This window comes from Anomalospiza imberbis, chromosome Z (assembly GCF_031753505.1).
Source record: "Anomalospiza imberbis isolate Cuckoo-Finch-1a 21T00152 chromosome Z, ASM3175350v1, whole genome shotgun sequence".
NCBI lineage: Eukaryota > Metazoa > Chordata > Aves > Passeriformes > Viduidae > Anomalospiza > Anomalospiza imberbis.
The window spans coordinates 26,682,569-26,701,395 of NC_089721.1; the positions used below are offsets into that span (position 1 = coordinate 26,682,569).

Consider the following 18,827-nt stretch of genomic DNA (forward strand, 5'->3'; position numbering starts at 1 on the left):
CTGAAGTTATAAATTGGCACTCTTGACACATAATTAATGTTGTGTCACGGCACTCATAGGCGCTCTTAGAAATGGCTTAACTCCAAATCATCCTTGCAATAAACACAATATGCTAAAAAACCTTGGGATTTAGGGCACAGCCTTAATTATCTTCAGAGCAGCAACATTCCTGGTGTCAGCAACATTTCATCATCCTGATGACATACAAGAAAATTAATTCAGCTACATACAGGAGGCAAAATCCAGATCTGCATGCTGGAAGGGATCTCTAGGAAGTGGATGGGATCTATCCACAGGTATCCCTGCAGACACAAAGTTTTTTTAAGAAGTTGGTCACTGTAAAGTAATGAATAAGCAATATCCAAAATATACTTTAGAGAGTACCCACTGAAGGACATTCAGACTTTTCACCTCAGGGATACTATTGTCACAGCTGTTCTTCACAGGTAAGGACTTGTAAAACCAGGCAGAGCAGAATGTACTGTCCCTGTGCAGAAGCAAAGGTACAGATCTGATGTCTGTCTAATGTGCAGGCAGTGGGAGTCATCTGGGTTTTGTCATCAGGTTCTCAGTCTCTGAGTGAAGCAGGTATGGTGCCCCCTTTTGCTAGCTACATATTTTCAAGTCTTACAGTCTATCCTGTCAGAACTAATTACTGTAGCTATTATAAACTGCATTTTAACTCTATTTTAAACTGTAGCAGTAATGCATATATTTGCATCAGAAGTATAAAAATGCACTGGATGAAAATTTAAAAGTAGAAGATTCCCTCAGGCTAGCTCTTTCATAACTCATTACTTCAGCTGTCAAATCTCCATTTTAAACTGTATAATTCATTCAACTTGTTTGCATCAGATGGAGCATAGAAGTGCACCACGGCACTGAGATTAAAAAGTAAATGTTTTTTTCAGTGTAGCTTATGGCCTCTATTGTGTCTGGTACTCAACAGAACACAGGAGATACTCTCAGTTCAGCCAAATACAGTCAGCAAGGCTTGGACCCCTACAAATCAGAGCCCAAGCTTCTTGGAGCTCACCATATTTCTGCAAGACAACTACAACTAGCAGTATTTTGTTGGGTTTTGGCAGGTACCCAGAGCTTATGGCAAATTTACTTTGTTTTCTGTCCCCAGACTTTTCTGGAGTACTCTGATGCAGGTGCCAAGTTTGTGTTTGGTGACAAATACACAGATCATTTCTTTGCTTTTAAGGTAAGATGGTTGTTGTACACTATATGTGGCAGATAAACAATGGTAATTAGAACAGTATGGCTGGGAAATAAATTGTGTAGCTTGTGATACCTGTGTAGTCACCAGAGAAATCTACAGGTAAACTATTCCTTATTATGTGATATTCTCAATAGAAAAATTGGGAACACTTTCATTCACTGCCAAACACTGAGTTAGATTGCACTTATTTAGTCTAATTATAACAACATATATTGCATGTAGACAGAATTTTGGAATATTTTTCTGCAAGGAATAGATTAAAAGGCCACTGACAGAAATATTACTACCTTCTGTCTTCCCCACCTTTCCATGACTAAAAGTGCTCTGCCATCCTATGCTGTTGTGCCCTTAAGTGCTATACAGATCACTGCTTCACAGACTTTCCCCCTGAAGAAGTGGGGAGCCTAGATCTGTATTTATTCATGCCTGGGTGAAGAGCTACAAGCTGCATAAGCAGGAAGAATTACATGATATTGCATTAGTAAGATCACATGGAGATTTCCCATCTCTGTCTTAAGAGACCTTTTTGGAAAACAGCTGGAATACAGCTTATCTGCTCTATGCTCTCTAATCTGCACCAACATCCTTCCTGGTTTTCCTCTGAGAAGTAGCTTATGCCACAATGCCTGCTTAGGCTGGAATCAAGAACATACAAAGCAAAAGAAACCCCAAACCAACCCAAAGAACAAATAAATAAACCTCAAACAAATATGATAAATGTATCAGGACTTATTTGGAGACCATTCTTTTGATATTTCAGATATCTGACCATGAGCTTACATGCCTTTTCTCTTATTTTTTTCTTGAGGTGATATTCCAAACTAGATGTTCTGCAAACTTAGCTCTTTCATTACTTGAGAGAGAAAGTGCTATCTGTAAAACAGCCTGCTACTAAGAACAGTAAAAACATCTTAGAAACAAAAATAAAATTTAGGTATTTCATCAATAAATATGAATTATATTTTAAGAGCAGTTCTTTTGTACCTTTTGTTTCACTTTCCAGGCTCCTCCTACCTTTATTTTGGGAGGTATTTACTTATTTGAGCCCTCAAATAACAATTTTGATTCTCAACAACATGTTTTACAGATAAAATTATTTCATTCCCACCTCCCCCCATGTAATTTTTCTCATGGTTTTTGGCAATGCTTTATGAATATGATTCCTCCAAGGTGGTTCCGAGTCCTTACTGATGATGCAAAATACTCTGCTTACTAAAGCCATAACTAGGGACTAGACAGCCAAAAGTTTGCTTCTGCGCAGGCAAACATACATCAGTCTTATCCTATGGTTCAAGCCAGCAAAACCATGGAATTTCTAGAAGATGATAACAGGAACAAGAAGATTATTCTCATCTTGAAAAACAAGAAAACTAGTTGGCTTTCAGAGGTGCATATATATGGGAATATATACATATATATGTATATCTATGGTAAAATTGCAGACAAGTGTACAGCAATATCAAAACATGCTCCATCTGTTCCTCCTCTAGACAGGGAATTCCCTCTTCCAGCAACAGTGACTGACAACCAGCCTGTTCTTCCTTGAAACACTTGTCATTTATTTAGATATTAAGTTGGTCCAAAGTGCTTTTTTGTGCATTTTTTAAAATGTCTTTCAGACATTTTATGGGGTTTGCATGTTTTGATGAGCTCTTCAAATCTTGCCTCAAGATATTTCAAAGCATTGTCCAAAAGGCAATGCCTAGCTCCTGAGAGATTAGATAAGGGACAGGATATGTCTGTCAGAGTCCGGTTGTATCCATACTGCATCCTCAGCAATATGCAGGGACACAATCAATTTTCTGCCAGGCGAAGTGGACATGTTACCAGAGCAGACACATCCCATTTGTGCATATGCAGACTTGTTTATGTTCTGACCAGTTCCATCAGCCCTACAGTGTCTTCGAGCACACAGTTCTGGAAGCACGAGTTAGTCAAAAATGCACATATTTGCATGCACAAACCAGTTTATTTTAAATCTGTATTTGTGCAGGCAGATGCAGAGCTTCAGAGTTCTGAAAAAAACCCACTTGCCCACATAAATAAGCACTTCCAAGTACTTAAGTAGGTGGAAAAGACCTTTTAGTATTAAGTCTTCTATCCTGTTGACTACGAAAGACAAAGTTTGCTTTGAGAAAGGAAGAAATTAGACTTCTGTTAAATCTGTATCTTCTTTTTTACACCAGAAGAACTATGGTTCCCTGATAAAAGCTTTGCTTTGAAGGTCAAACTTTAGGAGTGTATGAAAAAGCAGGATGTTTCTTAAACATCAATAGCAACTTCTTTAAAGGAAAATAGTGAAAAAGTTAAACATCAAGCCACAAATAGGAGGGGAGTTGAGAGCAGCCAACAGTTAACTTCCTCCTCTGTTTGGTAATAACAAAAGGAAAGGCAGGTGAGAAAGATACTAATTTTAAAAACTAAACTGTCTGCTGTTACTGCAAGGCAAACTATCCCTGCAGGATTGCAAAAAGAATCAAAGAACCAAGCTAGAGAAAGCAGCATTATATTAATTTATTGAACAGCACAACAATATTGGTTAATTGCACTCTGTCCTTTCAGTGAAAGGTTCTGATCATCAAAATTGAGTTTCTAAATGTTTATCAAAATTGTTTATAGTACCAACTCTCCTCTAGAAAGGCATAGAGTCTATGTACTGAAAAGATCTGAACTAACAAAGTGGTTTGTTGTTTTTCATTCTGTTACTTAATTTTATTTATAATTCATTATGTCATTAGTGAGCACATATGAAAGCTTCCTAGTCTTCATGGCTGTGGGAAAATGACTGCAGACCCTGTGGACTGGTAACTGGGGATACATTTTGAGGAAACTGAGGGGTTCTATTTGTATTTTAACAGAAATTATAATGCAGGGTAAATCAAAATTACTGCTTTCTGGATTGAATATGGTTGGTGCATGACTTGAAACCCTTCCAGAATGATTCTCCATCACCTGTTAAGAGGGATGGAATGGAAGGTGGAGTGGAGTTGAGGCACCACAGCCAGACTGTGGAAATCCTTGCAGGGAAGGGAACTCGGTGGTACTTTGTAGCTTATAAATCTCATACCAGCTGATAAACAGTATACCAGGGAAAGAGGGAAAGATGTTTCACTGGTGAGCTAGCAACTGTGGCAAAATCCCTCTCTTTCGAAAAACTTGCTTCATTAAAGCCTAATAATAATATTAATGTACACCTCCATGTCAAAGTTAACCGCTCCTGATGTATGAATCCCCTCATAAGAATGCACTCTACATTCTTTTTGACTGTATTTTTAAAAACAAAGGTATGTATGACTAGAGTCACTCAAACTCCACATAAACATAAAGAAATAGAATATAAGTAAGTTGAGAACAGGGGAGAGTTAGGGAAAACTCCATCTTAATTGCTGGGATCAGTCAACGAGCTGAACCTGTCTTCTTCCCCATAGGGACACCTGTAAACTGGTAAGAACCAGGCTCTATGTGCCTTGAATGCTTTTACTTGGGATTAGAGCCTGTCTGTGTATTGCTTTTGCAGTCAGATACAATCAGCAACAATCTTCTAACCTAAACATGCCACAATTTTATGTTAATAAGAGTGTTATTCCTTAAATTATTAGTGTGAATCCTTTTTGGGTACTGGCAGTTGGCAGCAGGTAATACACTCTCGTAAAGGGCAAGAGCTGCTGAGAGGACTCCTTTATGCTGGTGGTGTGTTTCTCTAAGACAGTCAAACCACTCTCCAATCCAGTAGGACTGCTCAGTTAAGGGTCTCTCTAATGGGATGCTGAAAGACTGATCAGCTGCAAGGGTCTTGGCTTTCCTGGGACACTGACAGACAAATTAAATGCTAACGGGCAAATAAGTCTCTCCACACTAAGGGTGTAGGAAGCCTTCCCTTTTCACATAACAGTGATGCTGTTTTAGTTGTAACTAATGTGTCTGACTAATTTTGGACCTTTTGGGGGTGGATTTTTCTTTCTGTTGTATACTAGCGTAGAAGTGGTGGTTTCCTGTGTATTTCACATACTTGAGAATCAAGTTATATTAGTTTTATTCAGGGTGAAAACCCAATCAGAGAGTGGTTTTAATAGCCTGTCAGAGAATGGGTTAGGCATTCATGCAATTCTTTTAAATTATGTTGAAAGAAAATATTTTTCAGTATCCACTGTAAGAGACCTATATTCACTTTTTGTATTTACTAAGTATATACCTTTAAATAGATTCTTTTTAAAGGATGTAAATGTTTGAATTGACTTAAACATAGCTATAAACTTATGTATATTATGCTAAGCTAAACAGTTTCTAAACAATTACAGTTGTGTTAGAAAGCTGTATAGATAAATGAAAATTATTTAATTACACCACAAACAGGAAGGTCAGGAAGGAAACCACTGTAGAAGTTTTAATGATCTTCTGTCTTCAAATCAGGTATTGCCAATTGTGGTTTTCTTCAGTACGGTTATGTCTATGCTTTACCACGTTGGATTCATGCAGTGGCTTGTTGGAAAGGTATGCATTTTTGCCAATTAGATGCTCATTTGGCTAGTGTGGGAAATGTTTTGAACATGTGCAGAGGAGCCATAGCCGGGAAATAGTTCCAAATATTACCATTGCAAAGTCTTGATTGGCATCTCTCAGTCTGGTTTCAAAATTGCTTATGTCGTATTAATTGTTAGATTTGCCTGGTTAGCTTTAGCATTCCTCAGATGCCATACTTGCTTAAATCTTCCTTTCTGCCTGCCCTTCTCCCAGCCCTCAAAGTGCATGATGGAGATTAAATCACAGAGAGTGGATTTCTGCTAAGCATTTCAGTAGTAATTACATATACCTTCCTATCACAGATACCCAGATAAGATTAAAGCATGTTCCTCACCTCACTCTCTAAGTGTTCATTTCTGTCAGCAGCTATGTCAAGTGCTACTGTCTACTAATATAAGATCAAGTCTACTTTCTGTCATCTCTGTTCAATAAACCTGTCATATGAGGGAAAAGACCTTCCTCTATGGTGTTAGCTAAACCTAATTTGAAGATATTCTTAAATTAGAAGTTCTTTGCCCTTTACATTCACAGGATTGTTATATAGGCACTATGAACGTCACCTACCTGACATTAGTGTGCTAAAATTGCAATGAGGCATTTTTAGCCTTAGTCTAAGTTTCACATTTTTTCCCTTCATATGATCTACGTATTTTTGGACAAGAATATAAGTAATAAAAACACATCAAAATATCTGTTTTGTTTAATTTAGTTTAACATTTTTATGCCCAGAAGGAGCCTGGAGTACTTTCAGTTCTGTTAAATTACTTCTCTGTCTTATTTTAGCATGTACCAATTACATGAATGTGCTATACCTTTAAGCTGAAATCATTAACTCAGGAAGTATTGTAACATATCTTTGAACTCTTAGACTGCTATGATTAACTCAAGAAGGGCATAGAACAGGCAGAACAAATTTTTGTTTCTTTTTTTTAAATCATTTTAGGTTGGTTGGATAATGCATGTCTTCATGGGAACAACTCCTGTTGAGTCTCTGGTAGCTGCGGGTAACATATTTGTGGGACAGGTGAGCCAGAGCACAGAAAAACATGCTAACACGTAACAACAATATTACAGAATTTAGGAAAACAATGCTGCTCATTGAACAGTTGTATTAAAAAAAAAAATAATGTCTTTCAAAGCTAGGATTCCACTACATCAAGTCTGATGATATGTTTCCAAAATTGCAGTATGTTCATTGGCAGTATTGGCAGTGATGCACAGTGGAAAGGATTTGGGAAATTATATGTTTTCCCAACAGAAGGTCAAGCATAATGTAGATTATAGATCTCCCTGCTAGACTACTCCAAGACTATGAAGAAATAACAATTTCAGGGTTCTTTTTCAGTTGAGAAGGCAAGTGGTACGAAAAGATGGCACACAGGAGGCAAGGGCAGGAGAGAGAGACAATGAAGAAAACTAAGATCCAGTGTTAGCAGTATAAGCCCTTATTCACAAAAAGAGTGGACAGCATCTAACACACCACTTTAACGGGAAATGTATTAAACCCACATTTACAATAATATCTGTCCCAAGCTTAGAAGCAATGTAGAAAGATAACAATTAACATCCAAGCCCAAATGCACTATTAGTGTGATATTTAGCAGTGGTTCCTTGCCACATCACACTGCTTCAAGATTTAGAGTGGTACCATTGTGCGACACTGCCTCCAGGATGTGCTTGCACATATGCCAGAGGGGCGTGTTTCACTTGACTAACAGCCTTATTTGTGGGTCAGACCTGTGGCTGTCTCTAAGTCACTCAGAATTGGAATAGAATTTCTTGGCAGTTTCACTGTGCTTTTCAGGGCGACAGCAAACCAGGAAGAATTGTCTTCAGACATTCTCTTTCTTGGGATACAAAAGCCCTATCTATTGAAATTGGAGGACTTGCTAGCTCTAGGATTAACTAGTCAAAGATACCTAAGAGAGTATGATGCAGACACTCATTTTCCTGCTCTTAATAAAAGAAATTTTTGGGCTTTTATTAGGGATTTCTTAATTTGGTGCTTGTTTTTCACTTCCAGACAGAGTCTCCTCTCCTGGTACGGCCCTACTTACCATATATCACTAAATCTGAACTCCATGCAGTCATGACAGCAGGATTCTCAACTATTGCTGGAAGCGTCTTAGGAGCATATATTTCTTTTGGGGTAAGACAGGGGAAAAGAATTAGAAGATGTATAGTTTATCTGCAGTCTTTTAAATATTTCACCCAGCTACAATGCTTTGAAAGTATCCCTCAATAATTCCTACTGTTTGTGGGGATTTTTTTGTCTCTGAAGGAAATAGCTACAAAAATCCCTGGTCTTCTGACAGCTCATTCTGTTAATTTCCTTATGAGCAATGTGAACTTTTAATGACCTCCTGTAGAAAAATCATACAAACAACTAAAAAAATTAATTGCATTCTTACATGTTTGTGTGTAATATGGTTATCATGGAGTACTTTCTGTCACCTGGAATTCTAGGTTTCCTCCTCCCACCTACTGACTGCTTCCGTTATGTCAGCGCCAGCATCATTAGCTGCCTCCAAATTATTCTGGCCTGAAACTGAAAAGCCTCTGGTAACTCTGAGGAGTGGCATACAAATGGCAAAAAGGTAAGCTGATCTAGATACTAGTTAATACTTCTGAAAAAATAAGGTCTGGAAAAATAACTCTTCACACATAAATTTTAGGGCGATTATGTGGTAGTTGTGCAAGCAATAAATTAATTACAGACTAAATACTGCAAATGGTTAATTTATGAATTCAGGTGAATGTGCCCCATTACAATCTATCATATGCCAAGCACCTGGGCCAAGCTGTAAACTCTCCAAAGAAAGAGGGAAATGTCTACCTGAGGTGACCTACCAGGAGGCTTTCTCATTTGTAATGTTGCTGTCTTTTTTCTGAAATGAATCTGCAAATGCAAACCTGTAAAAAGCAAAGGCAAAACAATCATTTCACAGCAGCAGCAAATTTGTTGCCCATCTGCAGGGATACTTCTCTTGAGAAATACAGGCAAAGCAAAAAGGCTTCTAAGGATCTGGTTTTGAATGGCCCAGACATTTCTCTAAGGGCTATGTGGAGGAAGAGCAGTGACCACTGCCTAATCTAAGCAGTGTTACAGTTTTGAGATCTGATCCATACCTTGCTCAACCCTAAATGTACCAGAATTCATTCTCAGGGCACCACAAGCATATGCATCAAGTGTCTGCCATGAGGATTGACAGGAAAAGCCTACTTCACCTCATCATTCCTCTTCATTATTTTCTCTATGAGTGTACAGAGTGCTTCAGTATTAGAATTCTAATCAAATGTATGTACCTTTTAGTTCTGTTATTTATTCTTGAATTTAAAGATATTCATACTCTGGTTTTCTCTTCATTGGAAAAGTGAATCAAAGAATCTGCTGGAAGCAGCCAGTCAGGGTGCCTCTACCTCCATTGGGCTGATAGCAAATATTGCCGTGAATGTGATCTCCTTCCTTGCACTGCTGAGCTTCCTTGACTCAGCCCTTTCTTGGGTGGGCAACTTGTTTGACTATCCACAGCTGACCTTTGAGGTATGATCTCCAGTTTCTTTGTGCAGCTGACATACATGCGTAATTTCTCTTTCTCAAATTTAAGTGCTTGAGTGGTTTGTTTGTTGCTGTTTTCTTTTCTCATTTTGTGTTTTAACATGATCTAAAACCATATTTTATTTGCATGTTCTGAAAAAAATTTTTAACAGTTAAAGTAAAATTTTTGCCATTTAAGTATTTCTGTATCTATTAGTTTGCATATAGTCTCCCTCTGCAGTGTTCTTGCTAACCCTCAGGGTATCTTTATACAGAGTAGCGAAGCACCTGCCTCCTCTGACTTGGCAGTGCAGCACATCTGTCAGTTACACACTTGCCAAGCCATTAACATCTCCTTCAGCTGAACATAAAATTGGCTTTTGCTTCAGAAGGTCCCATCAAACCCTTAATGCTCACTATGTTCACTGAGATGGGAACACTGGCGAAAGGCTGAACTTGCCTGAAACCAGACTTACTTGATATCAGCTAATTCTCAATACAATTACAAAATAAAACTGTACCCAAATCACTCAACAGAGCAAATAGGTTTCAAACAGGACTTCTGTTTGAACATAGGTCAATATGTCATTTTTGACCCAATGCAACCACCTAGTTTCAGTGGTTTGGGCCTTTTTGTTTTTCAAGACCCTAATAAAAGCCCAGTGAGAAACATGGATATAACTTGTCTTAAAGGTGCTGCCAAAGTGAATAGCCACTCATAACAGATATGGCTTCAGAACACTAAGTGATTACCCTGCCAAGCTTTCACAGATATCTCACTGCACCCCAGACACCCGTAGCTGAGGAGAGGCATAAGTATGCATTCCTTAGGCATACTTGTGCAGGGGCTGGTATTTTCATAACTGCTGGGTGGATGGGTACATAGTCCACAAGGAATTGAGACACAAAGACATGATGCATGCAGTCAATCTTCCCTTGGGAGAGACACTAATGTGTAACCTTCTGTGAGCAGAGAAACTAGCCAGAAATAGTAACTACTTAAAGATCTCCATTATATTCACTAAGGACAATCTGACCAAAGCCTTTCACAGTTGGAGCTATTTTCTCTTATATAGAAATAAGCTACACTGTGATATAGGATTTCTTTTTCAGTTTCCATAAATCGTATAATGCCAGAAAAAAATAGGTACAGCTTTAATTGTGTCAGATGCACAGCTTTTATGCAGAGACAACTCTTTTGTTTACACCAGTTGGAGTCCAATAATCTGATAATTAAGCATGTTCATTAACACATTTGATTTAATCTAGCAGAAGAATTAGAATCCTCAGTTCTCTTATCAGCTCTTTTAGTTCAATCTTCCTTCTTTTTGTCAAACACTGTGCCCAATTTGAAGCCATTATTTGACAGAAAAGAAGGCACAGAAACCTTGGTTTTATTTTACATATAAAATTAGGGATATATAAATATTTTGTTATATCTAGAGTCTGGATTAATGTTTTAAAAGGTACTCAAGCATGCCTGACAATTAAAAACTCTCCCAGAGTTTGTGGCAGCAAAAACTGAAGGCCAATTTTCCTCTGCTAAAATAAAACCATCCTTATTTTAAGTTTAGAAAACTTACTGTCTGCTATTGTTCTTTGACATGTATTTTGACCTGCTTTTTCTTATACATTCTGCAGAACATTTGTGCTTATGTCTTCATGCCATTCTCTTTCATGATGGGAGTAGACTGGGAAGACAGTTTTATTGTTGGTGGACTACTAGGTTACAAAACTTTCTTCAATGAATTTTTGGCTTATGAGCGCCTTTCAAAACTGATTCAAAACCGAGAAAAGGGTGGAAGCATGTACATTAATGGTGTGAAACAGTATATGACAGTAAGTAAAATTTTCTGTTCTACAGATTTATTTGATCAAATACTTCAATGCTGAAACTCGACTTATTTTTTAATATGGGCATAAAATGGTTGCATATTACTCTAAGATGTGTCTTTGAGCAACAGAGATCAGTTATGAAAGTGCAGCATTGCTCTGTGCAGTTGCTGTGATTGTCATTGCCCTAGCTGTCTTGAACAAGCATAGAAACAGAATGGGAAAGGGTTTGGGAAACATGCAGTGTCCCATAAGATACCACACTTAAGACAGAGGCTGTCTTCAAGGCAAGCCTTGATTCTCAGCACTTCTCTATGAGCTACTCTCCCAAGAAAACCCTGAGGAAGGACTTGAGGATCCTCCTGCACTCAGAGGTTTGTCCAAGCATTAACCTTGAAGAGAGGCATCTAGCAAGCTCTAGCAGGTGGCATTACTGGCACATCTTTGCTGTAGGCTATTGTTCTTTCTGCAGAGGGCAGTAATAAAAGACACATAGTACATTCCATACACCTCCCTTGCCACACTGAGTCCAACCAGTCTGACTCAATCAAGCTTTCCAGCCTTGTCCCACCTCTCATTCACAATTTACCCAACAGACGTGTAGCTCCTACTACAGAGCCCTGAGAAAGGCAATGCTAAGGGCATCTTGCATGTGTGCACAGGGCCAAAGATCATTCAGTGATGAAAGCTGGCCTTTGTGGACATGACTACTCCACTATCTGGCATTCACACACACAGCACATGCTGAATTCGTCCTGAGCACTGGCAACAAAAACTATGGTATCCAACTTTACACCACCATTGATCTTTCTTTCTCAAATCAAGACCAATTGTCACTGTAGAGAAAATCTGAATTAGAAAGTATTTTATACAGCTCTTATTTGCTTCTTTGAATCAGATGGGATGCTATGGATACCTCTTATACTAAAAATCAAAACCAAATTCCTAGCCACTTGCATTCCTGATTAACAGAACGTATTTCACATGTGGAGGCAGAAAGCCAGGTGGTCTGATCAAATATTCACACCCTTGTATGAGCATTCATTACCAGTGTTCCTGAAATTTTGGGCAATAGAACCCTGGGCTAGAATGATCTTTGATGTGCCCTGCTGTAGCTGTGCTTCCTTCTACTACATGAATATGACACTGAATTCCTGCATGAGTGAATAAGGATTTTTTAGTATAGAATAGAGCCTTAAAACACAGATCCTAGGAACTCTATTTGATTTTTTTCCCCACATGAGATTTCATATGGAACTTTCACATTCACTTCTAATACCTACAAGGGGCTGTATTAACTTCCATATGCAGGTGAAAAGCTCTGAGAAACATAAACAATTTAGATTCATAATGCTGGTAAAAATTGGCTGATAAGCATTATAATTATAGCACAACAGTTCAGGTGAGGGTGTGCTTGGCTTCCATTTTTAATTTCAGTTTTAGAGCTCTCTAATTCATCCACACACAGATATTCTGTCAGACTGAGCAAACAAGTGTCTTCACCTGAGTCATTAATTACATGTCTTCCTGTTTTCAGAGATAGGAAAGTGCAAATGAAAGCAGGGTACACAGAGATTTTTCTAGGAAAAGCTGGTAGAGTGGGTACTTGAAAAACATTTTCCTGCATTTGTACAGATTGACTGAAAGTATCTACAAATTGATGTTCATAAAAGAGGAATTAATCTAGAGGAACTTCTAATAAACAGGAAACCTGCTAGAACACTCACTCATTTTCAGCTTGAACCTAAACCACAGTAAATAGGAATTCAGAGCTGCCAGAGGGACAGAAATCCATTTGCTGAGATATGTTGCCTCCTTTCTCAAAATGTTTGACCTACATTTATCTGAAGGCTTGCAAGGTTTGTAGCCTGATTTCACCTAAAGGACCATTTTGTGTCATGTGAGGTGTCCCTCTGTGGAGACAAAGGCCAACCTTTTCTCTGCTGTGAGATCCAGGCTTAGTTGGTGTTACCCAAGGGGAGAAAGGTGGCAGAAGTCAGTACAGAAATAAGCTGTTAATGGGGATTCCAAAATCATTATGTCCCTCTCTGCCTGTCAACACACCAATGTAACTACTTAGTAGAAGACCAATTTTTCTTCTTTGCACAGGGTGGAGCATGCATAAAGTAGCTTTGTATATAGAGCCCTCTGCTTCTTCAGGGTAAAAGAATTCAGGGATGCATACAAAAACTTGAGGTTTCAAAAGAGTTTTATAGAAGCATCCAGCTGTGAAAAACAAGTTGAGTTGTAGCTCTGTGACTCATACTTTCAGAAAACAGCAGTTGATTTACCACTAGTAAGATTTTTTTTTCTTTAATTACTACTACTCACTTGAAAAAGGCACAACAATATATGTGAAAGATAAAATTATCACATAGTTTGTCAGTCCTCACATGGGCAATGGGTGTAAAAGCCTGTGACTTTCAACAAGGGAACAAGTCTACCTTTCTGAAAGCCACACCTTGGGCAGCAACCAAACAAAACAGTTATTTTTGTACTCAGAGACACAATGCCATGTTTTCAGACCTTTAAATCACAATGAGCTGTTTCAAACCACTCAGAGGGTGTGTCTTTGCTTTTCAGGTTCGCTCTGAAGTCATTGCCACCTATGCTCTCTGTGGATTTGCCAACTTCGGCTCCCTGGGACTGGTAATAGGAGGCCTAAGTAAGAACCACTCTCACAGACAATTTGTTTGTGAAGGAAATCCCAAAGAAAGCACCAAAAGAAACAGGCTGGGGGTGAAGCTTAGCAGCATTAGGGGTTGAGTAGCTGCTGTGCTACAGCCTAGCATTCAATTGTGAAGGAAGGGCACCCAGAGGGATACAGGCTTTGGTGTGGAAGTTCTGGGAGAGGTGCTGAAGGCAAGGGGAAGGAGCCAAGCTCTTCTGATAGCCTTCCCTGTTTAGACCTCAAACATGAACCTGAGTTACTATTGCCCATGAGCTTCAGGAGGAGCAGGTCAACTCCATAGCATGTTGGTTTGGGAGATTAATTTGGTTATTTCCTGTAAAAATATCACATATGTGCAGTAGGCTTATAGGGAAAGAAATTTTAAAAAAAGTTTTTCAGATCTCAGTGGAAAAAGAAAAATTGAAAAACCATCTGAGTTCCTCACCAGGCAGCCAGAATGGCTGGCAGTCGTCTTTACCCTTGAAGCCACAGTGTGCTCAGCAGTGGGATAGCTTAGAGGAGCAAAACCCAGCCATAGGGCCAGACTCTTCTGAAGGGCACAATCATCCAGCAGAGACATGCAAACTGCCAAAGAAAATTAAAGTTACCATTTTAAATATAAGCCACCCTCTTAACAGAGAGAGCCAACACTGGCACATGGCCTTCAAATAACCCACTAAAAAATGTCCCATTTTTCCTCCATGTTTCCCCTAGTTTAAGCTGCAGGGTGGGAAGTTACTCCTGTGGGGACAAAAGCTGGCAGATTCAGCTTCCTTATATGTATTTCTGTTTGACATACATTTTGTTTTTCTTCTAGCAAGCATTGCTCCCTCAAAAAAGAAGGAAATAGCCAACGGTGCTTTCAGAGCAATGATTGCGGGAACTGTGGCCTGTTTCATGACTGCCTGTGTCGCAGGTACAATGCTCAGGTTTGGTGTCATCTACAGTCAGTGACCACCACGTGGCAGTGCACCAGCGCCATACTATATCCACCTAACATGCCCCTGTCACTCAAACACAAGTATTTCTGTGCTTGGCAGGATTAAAAGTTGATATGAGACAAATGGTTCTTGAAAACTAGAATTTGAAAAGATGTAAATATTTCAGTTGTCCATTATGCCTGTGTTTTTAGGAGAGGGGTATGGGTATGGTGTTTTAATGGAGGAGACTTTTGTTGGGTTTTTTTAGTTAGTTTGTCTGTGAAGAACATGTGACTCATAAACAAAGCAAGTTATAGATGAATTGCAATCCATCCTCCATACCACTAGTTACAGGAATAGAGAACTAATTTTGGAAAAGAAACAGAAAAGTGGAATGAAAGAATGTAAAAGAGAAACAGTGAGGGAGAATATGAATAATTCTTTGTCATAATGTTAACTTGACATTTTGAGAGGATATTATTTCCAAAGAGTTCTTAGGCTTGTGAAATGGTTCTAAAATGGGACTCCTTTTTTCCAAAATTTCAGCTTCAATTTGAGTGAAAAATCACAATACAACAGTCATTTTAGGGAGTAAATAAAAAGAACAAATTATTTATTCAAAAGATTAATTAATTGATATGTTTCAGTAGGTTATAAATTTATCCTCAGTATTTCACAATCCCTTTTCCAGCTTTCTTTACTGAGCATGTGGTAGACAAAATTGGTATGACATGGTATGACAAAGGTTAAAGCACTCATATTTCAATAGTGAAGAAATATCTTGGTACTTTGTGTAGCTAAAACCACTATGTCTATTTTTACCATCATTTCTCTATGTCTCAGTGTTCATGGTAGCAACAGAAACATACATATTTTAAAGATAAGCTCACACAATTTTCTGAAGGCTACAGAACCAGCACACTTGAAATAACATTAGTCTCACAGCCATCCATAATATTTTAATATGTGACACTACTTTGCATAACTGAGGAACCAGGAAGCCTTACTAAAATGTGTCATTTCACAATACTGATCTTAAGAATAATATTGTGAACAGCCACTGAGAAAATCTCTCCAATGTGCTTTGGAAAGAAAATTGCATTCCACCTACTCCTGCCATGGTAAATGCTTTCCTTATGCTCAGGAGAAAGTAGAAAAACCAAGCAATTTCTATTACCCCAGTTAAGATAAGAACATATTAAAAATGTGTCCAAGTTCTACAACATTACATATAGAAGGAGCTATCATTTTCATACTTTTTGTACGTCCATTACTCCAGTGACTGATGTCATTAGTATTTGTCAGAAATTTTAGAGAATATGCAGCAAAGCAAACTCTAGTTAAAACAAAATAAGAGGTTCTATATTTACTTGCACTTCTATAAATGCAGCATAGCTTCATTTTAGTTAATAAAAACACAGTGACCCAGCAGTGAGAAAGGTTTTACTACATAATATTAATATTGTTAAAAGAGGCAGAAAACCAAAATTATCCAAGTGTAACAGGTTGCTGTAGTTTAATTTCTACATATAAAAAGTAAATAAATTGTTGTGGTTGTTCGTTAATTCAGTTTTAAAAAATTATTCAGATTAGAAATCCCACAATTCAAACATTTTGATCTTGTACCTTTACATAACCACTTCAAATGGTGATTTTGTGTCAGCCAGAATGGTTCATTTGATCATGACTTCATGATTCACATTCTCAAATCTTACCTTCCTCTTCATTATTCATTAAGAAAATTGTAACTTACTTCACAGGAATGCTGACTGTCCCTAGTCTGGAAGTTCCTTGCCACATCTTATTAGGAAATGCTTCCAACTTCAAAGATTTCCCTGCCAACAGCACAGAGCTAGTTGAATGCTGCCAGCAACTCTTCACCAGGTATTCAGAACCCTTTATCCTCTGAGAGTAAAATTAGGGAGCTCATGTCTTCTCTGGAAACCTAATTTTTTTTTTTTTTCCCTTTTTTCTTAGACATCTGCTTTCAGTGAACTAGTGTCTTTTAGAGGAATGGCTATTGAATTGCTGTTGAATTGTATTCCTCTTCTTGGGGCATTTTTCTATTGCATGACAAACACCTACAGAACCAACAGACAATTCAAAATATCTTTGTTGAAACTTCCTCGTGAGAGGAGGGTCAAGCACTGCTCTCTCCTCTGTGGTGATCAGTGACAGGACCTGAGGGAATGGCCTGAAGCTGTGTCAGGGGAGGTTTAGGTTGGGTATTAGAAAGAGGTTCTTCCCCCAGATGGTGGTTGGGTACTGGAACAAGCTCCCCAGGGAAGTGGTCACAGCACCAGCCTGACAGAGTTCAATAAGCATTTGGATAATGCTCTCAGTACGTGGTGTGACTCTTGGGGATGGTGCTCTGTGCAGGGCCAGGAATTGGCCATCGATGATTCCTGGTTTATCTCAAATACTAACAAGGAAATAAATAAAATATTTGAACTAATATAATGTTAACCTAGTATTTGAGGTTAGCATAGCTGAAAAAAAGTCAGGAGCCTTTCCCTCCCTTCCCTCTTCTGTCTGTAATGTGACTGAAGATAATAATCAGGCCTGTTTACACTGAAAACTTTACATGCATTTAAAGTAGAAAAATATTTCAAGATAAATGTATTTCACAACTCTCTATCCAAGGCAGAAAAGAAAGAAATACTGATATTAAATAAGGAATATATTCAGATATACTTAACACTATCTCACAAAGAACCATAGGTCTATGTATTTAGATTATGGCCAGAACCTTTCAAATTTGTCCTAATGTGCTTTTTTTTTCTTTTTCTTTTTTTTCTTTTTTTCTACTTTCAAAACTAATTACTTTGGGAATAAATGCTCTTAATTCATAGTTTTTTCTTGCTATTGAAAAGAGAAGAACTTAAACAGCAAAAATAATCTCTGAGTACATTCAATCATTGTTATTTCTACATCACTCCAACTTTTCCTCATCATACTAATTTCAGCTCTACCATGTTGCTACAAAGACAAGAACCTGCTCTATTTTTAGCAGAATCAATGTTAAGCAGATGCTTTGAAAATGTAAATATATTGAAAAGGGAAGTGAAGCCCTCAATCATTTCAGTCATCTAGGGGTATGTACCAGAGGCATGAGGACTTGCTACAGAAAACCAGAAGTTATCCTGATAAAAAGTGAGAACATCTGGATGTCGAACTTGGCTGGAGTTGGGAAAGTCTTTTCTCTGTTTTTTTAGTCATGAAAATTTTAACACATCTAAAGTTGCTTTGGAGAATGTGTGTTGCCATGTGTGTGTGTGTGTATATATATACATATACTGCAGAGAGAGATTCCCATGACAAAATTATGAGATTCTATGAAAAGGAGTTTTATCTGATTTCTGCTTTATTTCCTCCCCCAGTGCAAATCATTTGGAGGAGATCTTTCCTGGAGGAAACTACAGTCTGAATTCCTGGAAAGTGTGTTGCCAAATACTGAGTCAACCTGCTTTTCATTGCACTTAGGTTAAGTTTGAATTTTTTTGACAGGATTGATCATAAAAAAGAACTGTGTTCCTTGGAAGAAAGGAAATAAAAAAATTGCTTTGCTACAATGAGTGTGAATTTCCCCATGCAGTCTTTATTTTTCATCTCTTACTAGCCCAATTCCTCTGACTTGTTTGGAATTATTTATAAATTAAGCTAGCATAAAAGGAAGACACCTCTTGCTGCAGAATTCTTCTCCTACTACAAATCAGAATAGAAGAATCTTTCTAAGCCTGATTCTCCTGCTTTTATTTCTACCCTGAAACTAACTAATTTGCCAGATTAGACTGCTGTAAGCATGAAGAAAATCAGATTCAGAAGATTTGGCTGCCACTTACAGAAAGCTATGAACTAGAAATAATATTCAGAGTTACCATCAATTTCTAATACTATTTCTGTCCTTTTTGATGGCAAAGAAGTCTTTACTGCATGAAGAGAAAGGACTTTTCTGCCAAAGAAAATGCAGAGAGATGACTGTTCTGCAGAGATAATTATATGCATACACATATATAGATATATTCCTACCTATACCTAGGTAGCTATAGCTGCACATGAACTGAGCTGCAAACCTCAGCAGCTCAGCAGCTGTTCTACCTTATCAGCTCGGTCACT

At 38.0% G+C, this 18,827-nt stretch overlaps 1 protein-coding gene across 2 annotated transcripts in view; it reads left to right on the top strand.

Annotated features, from left to right (window-relative positions):
* Positions 1-18,283, top strand: part of SLC28A3 (solute carrier family 28 member 3) — a 37,744-nt gene extending 19,461 nt beyond the window's left edge. For both annotated transcript variants that reach the window (XM_068175731.1, XM_068175730.1), the window contains 11 exons: positions 1,133-1,210; positions 5,639-5,719; positions 6,693-6,773; positions 7,773-7,898; positions 8,216-8,346; positions 9,125-9,293; positions 10,929-11,126; positions 13,704-13,785; positions 14,609-14,707; positions 16,472-16,595; positions 18,092-18,283. In XM_068175731.1, coding sequence (XP_068031832.1) covers positions 1,133-1,210; positions 5,639-5,719; positions 6,693-6,773; positions 7,773-7,898; positions 8,216-8,346; positions 9,125-9,293; positions 10,929-11,126; positions 13,704-13,785; positions 14,609-14,707; positions 16,472-16,595; positions 18,092-18,194 — 1,272 coding nt within the window. In that variant the 3' untranslated portion in view covers positions 18,195-18,283. The remainder of the gene's footprint in view (positions 1-1,132; positions 1,211-5,638; positions 5,720-6,692; positions 6,774-7,772; positions 7,899-8,215; positions 8,347-9,124; positions 9,294-10,928; positions 11,127-13,703; positions 13,786-14,608; positions 14,708-16,471; positions 16,596-18,091) is intronic.
* The last annotated feature ends 544 nt before the right edge of the window (positions 18,284-18,827 follow it).